The sequence below is a fragment of the Choristoneura fumiferana genome, chromosome 4 (assembly GCF_025370935.1).
Source record: "Choristoneura fumiferana chromosome 4, NRCan_CFum_1, whole genome shotgun sequence".
In the NCBI taxonomy this organism is placed as follows: domain Eukaryota; kingdom Metazoa; phylum Arthropoda; class Insecta; order Lepidoptera; family Tortricidae; genus Choristoneura; species Choristoneura fumiferana.
In genome coordinates, this window is record NC_133475.1 from 1,119,265 (window position 1) to 1,133,954 (window position 14,690).

Below are 14,690 nucleotides of genomic sequence, written 5' to 3' on the forward strand. Positions count from 1 at the left end.
GCGCTTCCTCTTTGTAATCTTTGTATGATTGACAAAAGACAAATTACGTGTTCAATATTTTGGGGGGAAGCCTACATATATATGTCCAGCAGTGGACGTCTTTCGGCTGACATGATTTTCTGACAACCTAGCTGACGAGGTAAATAGATTTTTAGGGTTCCGTACCCAAAGGGTAAAAACGGATCCCTATTACTAAGACTGCGCTGTCCGGCCGTCCGTCCGTCCGTGCGTCTGTCACCAGGCTGTATCTTTTGAGCCGTTATAGTTAGACACTTGAAATTTTAAAAGATTATGTATTTTTGTGGCCGCTATAACAACAAATACTAAAAACAGAATAAAACAAATATTTAAGGGGGACTCCGATACAACAAACATGTTTTTTTTTGGCATTTTTTGCTTGATATCGCCACTTGCATCCACCGGTAAAAATAAATAGTTTAATTAAAATATAATAAATATTTAAGGGGGGCTCCCATACAACAAACTAGATTTTTTGCCGGTTTTTTGCTAATGTCTAATGTTGTATAGATAATGATACGGAACCGTTCGTGCGCGAGTCCGACTCGCACTTGGCCGATTTTTTTATATACAAGATGTTAATTAACTAACTGAAAACCTGAAATTTGTTTGTTCAAAATCGAAAGAACGATCGATTACCTACAACAGTATAGGTACTTTAAACCATAAATATTGTTGTAAGTCATTACTTTTAAATAATCAGGCGTTACTTTGCGGAGGTCCATATCAATGAACTAAAAGAATTTCCTTGCTCACCCGCGACCTTACGATAGCTAAGCTTATGCAAAATATGCGTGTACAAGCAGTTCCTCCACCTTCACACTGTAAGAACACACACAAATCACACAAACCCATCTATCACCACCACCACACCACACTGACGCGTTTCGAACTCAAACAGAGCCAATCTTCAGAGTAACACAACCGTACACCATGCTACCAGTTGTTAGACTAACAAACCACAACCACCGTTTTAATTTGTCACTGTAACAGCGGTAAGTAGGTAATCACCGCAGCTCAAGAGCTCCATAGTAACTGCTGATGCGCTGGCATCATTGAAAAAGTGGTACACCAACCAGTGGCCGTATTGTCTAGCCCTTTGGCGCTTGCGATCACATTCACCATCTCTTTTTAACTTCATCTCATCGTGCGACAGAAAGAAGTGGTAAAAACGATCGTGATTCCCAGTGTTTTAGACAATAATAACTCTGCCTACGCATCCTGGTCGCCTATTTTATTACTTCCTGGAGTTTCTAATGATAATTTAACACCAAATTTAACCTATTTTTCCCTCATCGCAGCCCCTGCTAAAGTTTTTGCCGAGAACGGCGGTAAGTTTCAATTTTCCTGTCATTAGAACCTCAACACCGTGTGGAAAAAACGGGACAATCAAAAATACGTTTGGTTTGATCGAGGGTGACTTAACGCCGGAAGAATCTTTGAAATGGGTTTTGAGAGGTTTGTGTAGCGTTTAAAAGCAGGTAAATATAGTCTTGCGGGCTACTGTGAAATTCAAAAATCGAAGTTCGTATCATACCTATGCTGTACGTTATAAATTATAATATTTTTATGGGAGGTTAAAGTAACGTATTTCTGTAAATTAGACATGAATTAATTCATTAATAAACTAAAATTCTGACATTGTTAACTTTCTAACAAAATGATAATTGCCAGCATTGTACAGCAAAGTAAATTGACGAGTAAGTGTAAATACAGCCGACATGTACTTGAATTATTACTTGTCAATTTACTTTGCTGTACATTAATGGCAATTATAATTTTATTAGAAAGTTAACAGTCTGAATTTTAGTTTATTAATTAAATTAATGTCAAGGTTAAGTTTCAGAAATACGTTACTTTAACCTCCCTTAAAAATATTATATGCCGGTAGCACACTGTATACCTACCTAAGCAAAATTTCAGCTTCCAAGTTTACGTGTTGTACAGCCGATTTTATAAACTTGTGAGCAAAATTTTGATTAAAAATATCTGAACACGACTCCATTGTTTTAATTCTAATTCTAATCTAGGCGTCGAAGCGTGTTCAGATAGTTTTGATCAAATTTTTGCTCACAACTTTATGAACTCGACTGTAACCGGTGTCACAATTGGGTGTTGTGATCATGAATCAGTTGGTATACTTAAAAAGATAGACTATGTCACTAAGAAATTAGGTGACCCGCAACAACAAATACCTAACTATAGTTGTAAGCCAAATCGTTAAAATAAACTAAGCTAAATAAACTAACATCACCCTACCTATATTTTTTTCTAATAGAGACTGTAGGAAAAGCTAATCTCAAATCAATTGAAACTCAATAAAAATAAACAAGTAAAATACATCGAAGAAAAAGACAAATAAAAACAGGTAAGAAACTCGTTCCCACCAAATTGAATAAGAAATTTTTACCGGCGAATAAAGGGAAAAAATAGAGAAGACCCTTTTATTAGGGGTCTATTAGGCACGGGCCGGGCATCGAACTGGCGGAATGGGCTAATAACTGAGCTATCAGGTGAAAGAAATTCACTTCGCTTCTTCCCTTCCTGGCGAGGGATGGAGCGATACCAATTTAGATACCAATACAATATGTAAGTACAGAAAATTAAGCGGGAATTTAACTTTATTCTCGGAATAAACATTTCTGATTTGTGATTTCTGAAAATAGGTATCTACCTAAACATATCCTGGCTGACCGCACCAATTGTACTAAATTCTATTACACCATTGCATCCCCGTCTAACCCACTCGAATGACCCAATTACTTGTGTAATGGCAATAGCAGTGGTATTAAACTATACAACAAAACCAAAAATCATTAAAATCGGTTCTCTGGTTCCAAGGATATCGATACATACAAAAAAAAACATAGTAATTCTGGTTTCAATTTGTAATACCGTTTTCAAGTTTCTGTCTCAGTTCAGTTTTCTAGTTTCTGGTTCAGTACTGATTTGGTTGAGTTCTTAAGAACAAACCGGGTTCATCGTCACAACGCCGGCCAGCCAGAACGTTCTGATCGGCAATGCTGTAGGTTGCTTGCTGACCGGGCATTCTTGACGACTCAGGTCGGTAGATAATAATAATTATGAAATTTTGTATTGCATTCTTGCCTTCCGATTTCAATTCTTCTGTTCTGTTCAGTCTGAACAGAATAGGTGTATCTGTTGCCTGATTAAACATAGTATCTCGAGTATCTCGATACCAATACCCCAGCCCTATTTGTTATCGCTTTCTCGCAGAACTTTGTCCACCTTGACGGCAGTTTGCCGTTCACTGCGACGTTACGCGTTTAGTGCCCATCGAATGCGGGAATTCCGTATTTAACACGCTGTTTGTACGTGGAAATGTCGGGGATAGGTTTTCGTTTTCTTTTATTTCTGGACTCTCTTTTTTTAACGGTATTGTTTTGTTTTTCAGGAATCCTCGTGGAAGGTTTAGATAGATAATATATAGAGCTTCGGTCCATTAGTTCCAATTCCATCGTCCAGTCGCATCACCTCTTTTCGAGGGCACTCCCCTAGCTACCACAGCCAGTATTGGAATTCTTGGTGTTGACATCTCGATTGAAGTCCAGTTCCGCGGTCATTTGGAGGGTAAGGCTACATTAGCCTCGAAGCTCCTCGGCGTGCTCAACAGATCGAGACAGTATTTCACTCCGGCCCACCGCCTCCAGCTTTATAAGGCGCAGGTTCGCCCACATATGGAATACTGTTCTCATCTGTGGGCAGGGGCTCCCCAGTACCAGCTTCTCCCTCTGGACCGCATACAATGGAGAGCAACTCGAATAGTCGGCAGCCAACAAATTTCGGATCGACTTGACTCCTTGGCGCAGCGTAGAGATGTAGTTCACTGTGCATCCTCTACCGCATGTACAACGGGGAGTGCTCCGAGGAGTTATTCGGGTTGATCCCTGCCGCATCCTTCCGCCACCGCCCTACGTGACAACACTTCCATCCTCACCATTTAGATGGTTGGCAGTGTGCGTTTTTCCAGAAGTTTCCTGTCTCGCACGGCAAAGCTCTGGAATGAACTTTCGCCTGCGGTATTCCCGGACAGATATAACCTTCAAGCTTTCAAAAAAAGAACGTACTCCTACCTAAAAGGCCGGCAACGCACTTGTGACTCTTCTGGTGTTGCAGGTGTCCATGGGCGACGGTAATCGTTTACCATCAGGCATTCATCATTTGCCATATTGCATCAGGCAGGCATCGTTTACCATATAACATGAAAAAAAACTTTAACTTCATAAATTTCAAAAAAAAACTGCAACCGGTTCGGAAAAACCTTTGTTGAGAAGAAATCAGCGAGAAACTGAACAAGGTATTTTTTTTAAACAAATTTACAATATTATTAAGTTTTTTTTTAAGTAGTGACGATATTTATACTTTCACGTTTTATAATATTAGTGAGGTAAAGTAGGGATGAAGCGAAGCGCCTGAACCATACCATAAAGGCCTTATAAAAGTCAATTCTTATTCATCTGTTACATTCGCAGGCGTCTATCGTTTACCGTGCCTTTTATCAAAACGCGGCAAATTCACAACTGAGTACAATGTCACCTGTGGCGTTACTACGATATTGGAAGTCATAAATCACTCGTCGTGCAATAACGGGACATAACGCGTTCGGGCGAGTTGTTTTACAAATCTTTCGCCTGTTCTTTTCTAACACGTGTGTTCAGGGTGTGGTGTGAGGCATAAGCGAAATTAAGGTATCCGTGACCGGGAATCCACCCACGATCCGTGACGCTCTTCAGACACTGTATAGTCAGAAAGGTGGTATAGAAGCCTTAAGTCGAGTTTGACCCACGGCCACAATACCACAAGGTAGTAAAATTTAATGGCGGTTTTGACGCTTTGTACCAGATTCGAAATACGCCAGATTCGCAGAACGCCAGATTCGCAGAACGCCAGATTTGCATAATGCCAGATTTTCAGATTCGCGGTATACCAGATTCGCAGAATGCCAGATTCGCACGATGCCAGATTTCAGATTCGCCGAATACCAGATTCGCATAGTACCGGATTCGCAGAACGCCAGATTCGCAGAATGCCAGATTCGTTTCTTGTAATAAGCATTATTTACCATTTGCGACTCAGGCTCATTATGTCTGTTTATAAATGTCTGCTTCTCGCTTTGGGCTTATAACTACTAAATTGCATTTTACCTCTTTATCAATATTCCCAGATCTCAAAACTTCTTAATTTCAAAATACCTAAATTTCAGAATGCCTAATTGTTTTCCTTAAAACACCGTAAGGAAACCTGCACAAACCTGCGAAGCAATTCAATGGTGTGTGTGAAGTTCCCAATCCGCACTGGGCCCGCGTGGGAACTACGGTCCTAGTCCACTCATTCCGAGAGGAAGCCTGTGCCCAGCAGTGGGACGTTTATAGGCCGAGTTGATTATTGTGCGAATCTGGTATTCTGCGAATCTGGCGTTCTGCGAATCTGGCAGTCTGCGAATCTGGTACTATGCGAATCTGGCATTCTGCGAATCTGAAATCGGGCATCGTGCGAATCTGGCATTCTGCGAATCTGGTAAACGTTTATTGTGAAAAACCTTGTACAGTCGTATTAATATTTATGATTTCGAAAGTTTCAACATTTTGACCATTTCGAACATGTGAGGATGCAACGGTATTGGATATTTTAACACTCCAACGATGCTTTTATTTATTTCAAATTGACATGACAATGAACTTCGCCTTCTAATATCCTACTAATATTATAAATGCGAAAGTTAGTAAGTCTGTTCGTTTGTTTATTACCTCTTCACGTTTAAACCGATTTAGATTAAACTCGGTATACAGATAGTTTTTATCCTGGAACATTACATAGTTCCCGCGGGATAGCCATAAACAAATTCTACGCTAGCGCTACAGCTAGTAATAATAATGACGACTTTTACGAATATATTTGAGAAAAGGAATTTCTCAGCCGACTATATTTATATACTTGAATGCCAGCTTCCGCTATACGCTCATGCCCTGCGCGCGCACGTGCGAGCGATAGATCACCGACACCTGTAATATTAACGCGCACCATCGCTACCAGATGGCGCCACGCTACACGGAAACAAAAAGTATTTGTCAAAAACGTAGGCCCATGTTTACACCTTATACGGGTTTTAGACTCACGGTGTTTTGGGGATTCTTACGCAAAGACGAGACACTAGGGTACCATTCATCCCAGCCGACATACGGCCCACTGCTGGGCACAGGCTTCCTCTCTGAGAGGGTTAGAACCATATTTCCACCCAGGCGCAGGCGCACGATTTTTTCCTTCGCCGTAAAACTCGTTGTACTTGGAATTTCGCGCATGAATCTTGAAAAACACACTAGGGTTCCAAAACTCAAAAGGAAAAGAGAACTGTTATATAATGTAATCTTCCTATTTCGCAAGGATACGTACGAAACAGTTGCGTCTGTGCGACACATCTACGTCTTCGTGTCAAAACCCGACGTCTTAACATCCGCGGTGGAGGGCTTAATAAATCAGGTAGTCAGATTTTTTTGTCTGGACTATTAAAAAGAGTAAGTATAACATTTGGCCTATAAATTCTTTGAAAATCATAGACGTGTAGACAGGATTTTTCAAAGTTCCCACGGGAATTAACTAAACTCCCTGGATTTAAATTAAACTGTAAAAGAGAAATAAAAGCACGTTTTGAATCATTTAATTACTGACTATAATATAACGAATGTACATAACTTTCGTCCCCCTTTTGAGTGGCAAGTCAAATCATAAGCCTGATAATAAAGATAAATAAAATTACAGCGCACACATTACCTTAACAATATCTCCTTTCCGCACGTGGGTAATAAAGCAGTGCATTAACACCTTTGAGACTCAAAGCGTCTTTGTACTGCGATGTAATCTCCGCGTTGGTTAACTAGACTTAGATGACGGGGAGGTTGCTCTACTAAGTAAATCACAAAATAAATAGAGGAATACAAAGAGGTTTTTGTTAAAAATATTTGTAATTCAAGATTTATCTGACTGTACTTTTTGTTGATGGTATTTGCATTGTCATCCAAACTATATGTAATAACAAATTTTATTTCAGTTTTTTTTTACTATCGTCCATATTTTGGTTAGTAGGTACATTTAATGATTATCATATCGTTTTGTGAATCCTTACTAATATTATAAGTGCGAAAGTAACTGTGTCTGTCCATCTGTTTCCTTTTAACACTTAAACCGCTGAGCCGATTTAAATGAAATTTGGCATGAAGATAGTCTTTGTACTTTGTACTTTTCTGTTTATTTTCTATATTTCCCTTCTATATTATAAAGAGTTTTATTATTATTATTCAGATAGTTTGAAACGTTATCAGGAAAGACATAGAAAAGTTTTTATTCCGGAAAAGTGGGACAGTGGTAAACATACTAAACCCAAAATATACTCATAGTATATCTTATACACATAATAGACAAACAAACGGATTTTTTTATCATTTTTTTAGACGAGAAAATATTTAAACTAGGCAGAGCACCTCCCCATGGCGCCGGTTTCCCACTGCTACTTACCACAATGGAACTCCTTTTTCGGTCCTTTGTGGACTCCCCGTGATTAACTTTGATCTCGCGAGGTAGCTAACCGTCTGATACCGCTAATGGATTGTGGAAGGATACCTGAAGGTTTTTCAGAAAAGAAATGTAGCGTATAGGGGAGTGTTTTGATTTCAGTTCGTCGTGAATTTGGTTTGTTTATTGGGTTGCCTTTGGTGTACCTGTAGTACAAAAATTGGATGTTATGTGTTTTATGTCAGGCTTCAAATTTGAGATCGCACCTTTAAGTTTTTCACGCAAATTCTTGTCCGTCTAAACTGGGCTATATAAATCAACAAAACAATAAAAACTGGTCAAACGTGAGTAGACCTCAGGGAAAACAAATAACTTTGTAATTTGTCTGTCAGTGAATGGTCAGTGGCTACTGTATGACATTAAGAAAGAAAGAAAGAAAGAAAGAAAGAAAGAAAGAAAGAAAGAAAACATTTATTCGTGACATTACATTATTGGATAAGAATAATAATAATAAAAACAGAAATAGAATTCGCGCTGTCATCGTTCATCCACCATTAGGTACATCTCATATTTCGTTTTCTAGATTTTTTACCGTACAACGGCAAAACCTACTAGACACTGGCAATATTGTCCTCCAATGGACAGCGCCCTATTTTCCAAAAAAAAACAGCAACAATAAAGACAAGTAAATAGGCAGTTTGCTTTTGAAAAATTTTGTGATATGGTTTTCTTTTGCTTCGGGAACGCTTCGCGAGCTGAACTAGCTTTTGGCTTGTTTTATTTAAAAAATGAGCTACCTAATTATGATTTAATAAATCGAGTGATATTATGAAAAAGGAATAAGAACAAAGACAGTATTAAAATCAATAACATTTATTCTATTCTATTGCATGAGTCCGTTTCTTGCTGGGTCAATTTAAGGCTATTTGGGGAGGTGATCACCCTGGGGGTGGTAACCGGTAGAGTCAGCGGTGTAGGTGACGGTGTAAGTGACGCCGTCAGGTCCGGGGTAGGAGAACTGGCCTCGCACCACGAGGGCCTCGTCGTCGGTGCCTTGGTTCACCAGGTTACCTTCTCTCTGCTCCACGATGCCATTTGTGGTCTCCAAACTAAAATAATAGTAGATTATTGTCGTGGCCTGGAAGTAGGCAACTGCTGGCTGATAATTAGAATAAAGCGGACGAGGTTGCGAGTAATAATACGAAGCCAGTAATTGCTATCCCAGCCAAGACTAATATAAAACTTTTCTCAAAAATGGTGAAGGAAAAAACTGAATTACAATAAACCTTTTCTCAACAAAATATATTATGACATTTAATTTTATTCCAATAAAACTTGTCATGCTTTCACTAAAAAAAAAACAGCAGGTGTATTTTTCCACCGAAAACACCACAAGCACTTTCAGATCCAATAAAAAAAGTCTGGAGTTCCAACCAAGATTACTGATAGCAGCCATTTTAGTAGGCTGTGTACGACTTGTGCCAACATTGCCATGGCCATATTGGCCATTTTCACTTTTTAAAAAGTTTGAGACTCGACCATAATAAATTATTGTTGAGCTAGCGCGCCTGCAATCTTTTTACTTTATAGCTGACCATGAACAATGCACTTAGCTTTCTGATATGTAAGGAATAACGTAGACTTTTACGGTCATTTTTGAGAAAAACCATTTAAATCTTAGGGCCTCACAATTGTGAGTTAAGTGCGACCGTATTTTCTATACACATATCAGCCGCGGCGAATTCGTTGCGTGACCGCCTTTACACAAAATACGCTCGCTACTCGTTAATGTGATAAGGGCCTTAGTATGAAAAAGAAATGCTTTTGTGTTTCTATTCTAATAGATTTCGGGACATAACCACGGCTATTATACTATACTGCGCTCTAAGGACAAAAGGTGGTATCTAATAAAAACACTTGAATTATTTATACAATACGGTATTTGACTATTTCGTATTATGTTTTATAAATTAAAACTACAGAATGCCTGTTATCGAATAGAAAAACATTTTTTAAGCTACCTTTACAAATAACAAAGTTATAAAGGTTTGAAATTCAAGATTATACAGAGAAAGACATACTGGCATGTGACGTCACACGCCAGCACCGCCATACTTGCTGCATAGGGAAAAGCGTTTGAGAAAGAGACAGGTATATAGATTTTTCAAAAAATCATTATAAATCCAATTTTCAACCGATTTAAATTTTCTCTTCGCTAAACACTATCTGTATATCTATATTTTTATAATAATATTAAGATACGGCAAAATCAGGAGTTGTCAAATACCGTATTGTGTAGCTCAAGACATTTTGCATCAGAATGCTATAAATTAACTCGTGTTTTTAGCAATACCGCCTTTTTCCTTAAGACAGTAGTTAATGTTAAAACCTTCAAACTGTCCCAATGTTTCGACCATATTACAGCAGCCATGGTCACGAGTTGTCAAAATATACTAATCGCTATTAAGTCCCGAAATATATTAGTAGTATTCCATTGTAAAGGTTGCCTGGATGAGATCGCTCTGAAGCGATAAGGCCGCCTATTGCTTACCTCAGAAAGTCTCTGTGTATATACCTGTGTTTTCTGTACTCCTTACTATGTGTTGGTGTATTGTATTGTATTGTTACTAGTGAGAAACGCGAAAGTTACAAACAAAACACATAAAGACATTATAATTATAAACCGTTATGTGCCGAATGTATCGAGAGTAAATTCTGTTAAATATTTCATTTTTAAAACAAGCTTTTTTCGCTGACTGAACTTTTTGATGACTGTTATCATGTATACCAAATTTCGAGTCAATCCAGTCAGTTGAAGTGGGTCAAAATAACCTTGCAAGATTTGACCCAAAAACAGTAACAAACAGGGTAGATAAGTTAAATAAAAGCTTGTAAAAACAAAATATTCAACTAGTGAGTGTGAAGTGTGAAAATGTAAGGTAAGCGTACGAGTGCTCGCCGCTGTCCCAATAAATGGCATCTTTACTTATGTCATTAGCAATAGAGGTGAAAGCAGGGTGTCGTCTATTGGGCATCAGCGTGTCGAGCACTCGGCCGCTTAGCTTATGTGAAATGAGAAAATGTGTGCGAAGTAGGGACACTTACACGCTCTTGAAGCCGTCAACGCCGATGTTGTCTTGTTCATTTTTGACAGTTTCTGCTAGTTTCGGGTCCCCGTTGTAGGGAGGGGCGGCGAGGGCGGCGGCGACGCACAGGGCGAAAACGATGAACTGTAAACAAAAATGCTACTAATAAAATGCGAATTTGTGAGTGAAAATGTGTGTTACTTCCTCACGCTGAAAAGGGCTGGACGGATTTAGACGAAATTTGGCACAAAGTTAGTTTATAACCTGGATCGAAACATAGGATACTTTTTATCCCGATATTCTCACGGGATAGGGATAAAATCTTGAAATTACAACCGCTGGGCTTAGTGTCATGAAATTTGGTATGTAGGTAGCTGGACGTCTGGAATAACACGTCTGGGATGGGGATAAAATCTTGAAATTTCAAACGCTGGGTTTAGAATCTTGAAATTTTGGACAGTTGTTCTTAATACAATCTCAACGAAGACCACGATATACATTTTGGGAATTCCCAGGGGAATTTTGTAAAATAACGAAATTTCAATTGTAACTACCAGATCGAATAGTTTACGCGTGCGAAGGTGCGGGTAAACTCTAGCGTTTAATAAGGTAAAGCTCTGGCGGCATAGGGATTTGACCCAAAGGTCAGCCAGCAGCCAGCGCTGGCTCTAGCCCCTGATCAAGAGCAAGATTGTCTACAACGCTTCCATCATAATTTTATTTTGAACAGGAAACTGGAAAATGGCGCCCCTTGGGCTCTTGGCATCTGGCGCCTACAGCGACCGCATCGTGCTCCACCCTGGGTCGCTGCCTATAGCCTCTCAAGCAGAAGATCGTGGGTGCAAATCCAGGACTCACAATTCGTAGATATTTACAGGTGGTAGGACCAACCACCATCTTGCTCGCTAATCATGCCGTGAAGCAGCAGTGCTTGCACTGTTGTGTTTCGGCGTGGAGTAAGACAGCCGGTGAAATTACTGGCACTTGAGGTATCCCATCTTAGGCCTCTAGGTTGGCAACGCATCTGCAATCCTCCTGGTGTTGCAGGTGTCTATGGGCGGTGGTGATCTCTTACCATCAGGAGACCCACTTGCTCGTTTGCCATCCAGTCAAATAAAAAAATAAATTGAAATTCACCGCGAGTTTTACGGTACGATTCAATAATGCGTGTGTGTTATAGGTATGTACTCGTAAATAGGTATACTCAGCGGCGAAAAGTTTAGCCCACCCTTCATAAAAAATTAACGATTCTGCATACATTTGAAGGCCAGATTTTTTGCCGCTCATTATATGTAATATAGTTTTCAATTTGCACTGGTCTCTATTGGAAACTACAAAAGGAACCCAATTTTCATTTATTTATTGAAATATAAGATGTATTTACAAAATGTCATAAAAACTTTGACGAATATTTGAATTGTTGATTTATTTAATTATTTAGAACTGAGAAATATTATTTTTTAATGTACCAGTTTAATTTCAGTGTTTGAGGCACATTAAAATCAAATGAAAAGATCTCAACCTATTATAATTATAATACGGTATTTGACTATTTTGTATATTTTTTATAAATTAAAACTACACAATGCCTGTTATCGAATAGAAAAACAATTTTTAAGCTACCTTTACAAATAACAAAGTTATAAAGGTTTGAAATTCAAGATTAGACAGAGAAAGACATACTGGCATGTGACGTCACACGCCAGTACCGCCATACTTGCTGCATAGAGAAAAGCGTTTGAGAAAGAGACAGGTATATAGATTTTTTTTAAATCACTATAAATCCAATTTTCAACCGATTTAATTTTTCTCTTCGCTAAACACTATCTGTTTATCTATATTTTCATAATAATATTAAGATATGGCAAAATCAGGAGTTGTCAAATACCGTATTGAGATACTGTAAAATTGATCCCATTATCATGATTGCTAGTTATGTATTGACCTCTTGACCTATCGGTGCGCTCACGCAGCGGACAGGTTTGGCTACGTGACCGAATAGCCTTCTGCATTATTTATGACCATGATACATTTGACATTTTCGTTAGAAATTAGAATAATATCTATAAATATGTAGAATAAAATAGATTATTCGGGCGATGACAAACATAGTTCTTAAGATAAACAACTGCGTAAGTACATTTGTCTCCAGAGCTCTGCTAACATTGTACATTAAAAAATGCCATGAAAAGTCTACTAAGAGTGTAGCGAATTAGAAAAATAGATAGAAGAGACTAAATTTTTGGAAAATTATGATATTAAGATTCCGGAAGCATTGTGATGAATATGAATATACTATCAAAATATCATAACCTGAGAATAAAATGTTAAGTTCTACCCAGCGATTTCACCTTTTTGTAACTTGAGTCTTAATGGTGCTAGCTTAAACTATATTTCTGTTAAATACTTTATATATTTTTTTCTTGGGTCACTCATCGACAAAAAAAAATATTTGCCACGTTTCAAACTCAAATAATAAAGAAAAAACCGGCTATGTGCGAATCGGACTCACGCAGCGAGAATTCAGTACAAACTTCATAGCAAAATTTCAAGTTTCTAGAACAACCTGGAAGTATCCTTAAAGGTGTTGATTCCCCGGCATTTTCACTAAAATTTAAATCAAAAATTTGACGCACTAAAATGTCGCTAAAACTATAACGGTTTGAGTGATGCGAATAATTTACTACACTATTGCATAGGCTTGCGTAGTACCTACATGTACTAAGTACTAAAAATAATCAGTTCCTGACACCAAACCATTCCCATCTCCGAACTATTCCGAGTAGCTCCGATTGAGCACGAACCGAATGGATTAACGATGGATTCAGTGAACGATTTTTTGAATGTACTTAGTTTGAGTTAGATTGAGAAAGCAATAATAAACAGAACTGTTATTAGAACGAGAGCGTATCATGCATAGACTTTACGTATTAAAAGATCGAATTCAATTCAATTCAATTCTTGAAAGTATAGCTCCATCGATATAATCAATGATTCCGCCAATGTCGAGGTTGGAAAAGATACTATCAGTTAAGCCGTTGTTCGGTAGATTCAGTGTGCGGTAATTAAAAGATCTAAAATACCGAGTACATTTGCACGATTTGTACACGTACTAGATGGGAGTTATTCGTTTAGCGAACGAACACAACTCTAGTAAGTATTGCAACTTATTGAGCACTTGTATGAATGACCTATAGCGTAAGTGAAGATTACTTACAGATTTCATATTGAGGTGGGTTGTAGTCTGTGGACGGTCGAACACTGTAGTTAATATTCAAAATTCTCACACTTATATACTGTCCTCTGGCCACTTTGCATATGATTTGGTTATTTAAATGTTAGATCCTTATTAATAAGTCTAGGTGGCCTATTTTCTTTTCGAACATTTATTTAGTTACGCACTGATAAAAGGTCAAGGAGAAAATTTTGAACTTTTAGCTTTGTGTAAAATGTTTGTTGTCATTGATACTCTTAATTGAAAGAAAGAAAAAAAAGAAAGAAAGAAGACATTTATTCACATTAAAAAAGACACAACGTATTTACAACAAAATTAACAAAAGAGAAACGGCCGCTGACTCAGCAATTGCTACATTTCATGAAGCAATGAAGTATTAAATGAAGTATTGAAGTAATAAGTATGAAGTAATAAGTTATTTCATACAATGTTAATCATCTCATCACCTCGGCGTATATATACGTTCCACTGCAGGGCACAAGCCTCCACACAAAATGAGAGGGCTTGAGCCACCCACGTGGTCCCAGTGCTTATTGGGAACTTCACACACACCATTGAGTTTCTTCTCAGATGTATGTAGGATTCATATTTTTCCTTCACCGTAAATAAATATAATTTTGCACATTCTGAAAAGCTCAGTTTCCCGGGCTCGAACCCACGACCCTGTGCTTCAGGGGCCATCGGTCAAACCACTATTTTACCATGGCTTAAAAAAGTGAAGCATAAAAAAGGTATCAGTCAAGTATTGCTTTAATCTAGTTCTTACTTCTATCTGTTAAAATACCTGGAAGAGATCGCTCTTAAGCGATAAGGCCGCCTATTGC

The 14,690-nt window shown here is 38.2% G+C and overlaps 1 protein-coding gene across 1 annotated transcript; it reads right to left on the minus strand.

Moving 5' to 3' along the window:
* Positions 1-8,402: 8,402 nt before the first annotated feature.
* LOC141427261 (flexible cuticle protein 12-like) lies at positions 8,403-13,958 on the minus strand. Its single transcript, XM_074086525.1, has 3 exons — positions 13,849-13,958; positions 10,651-10,775; positions 8,403-8,654 (listed from the first exon to the last, which is right to left on the minus strand). The coding sequence occupies exons 1-3, from the start codon at positions 13,855-13,857 to the stop codon at positions 8,468-8,470; spliced, it is 321 nt and encodes a 106-aa protein (XP_073942626.1). The 5' UTR covers positions 13,858-13,958; the 3' UTR covers positions 8,403-8,467.
* Between the last annotated feature and the right edge of the window lie 732 nt (positions 13,959-14,690).

Coding starts and splice junctions, on each gene's coding strand:
- LOC141427261 (XM_074086525.1), bottom strand. Junction 8,655..10,650: donor GTTGACGGCTTCAAGAGCGT/GTAAGTGTCCCT, acceptor CTATTATTTTAG/TTTGGAGACCACAAATGGCA.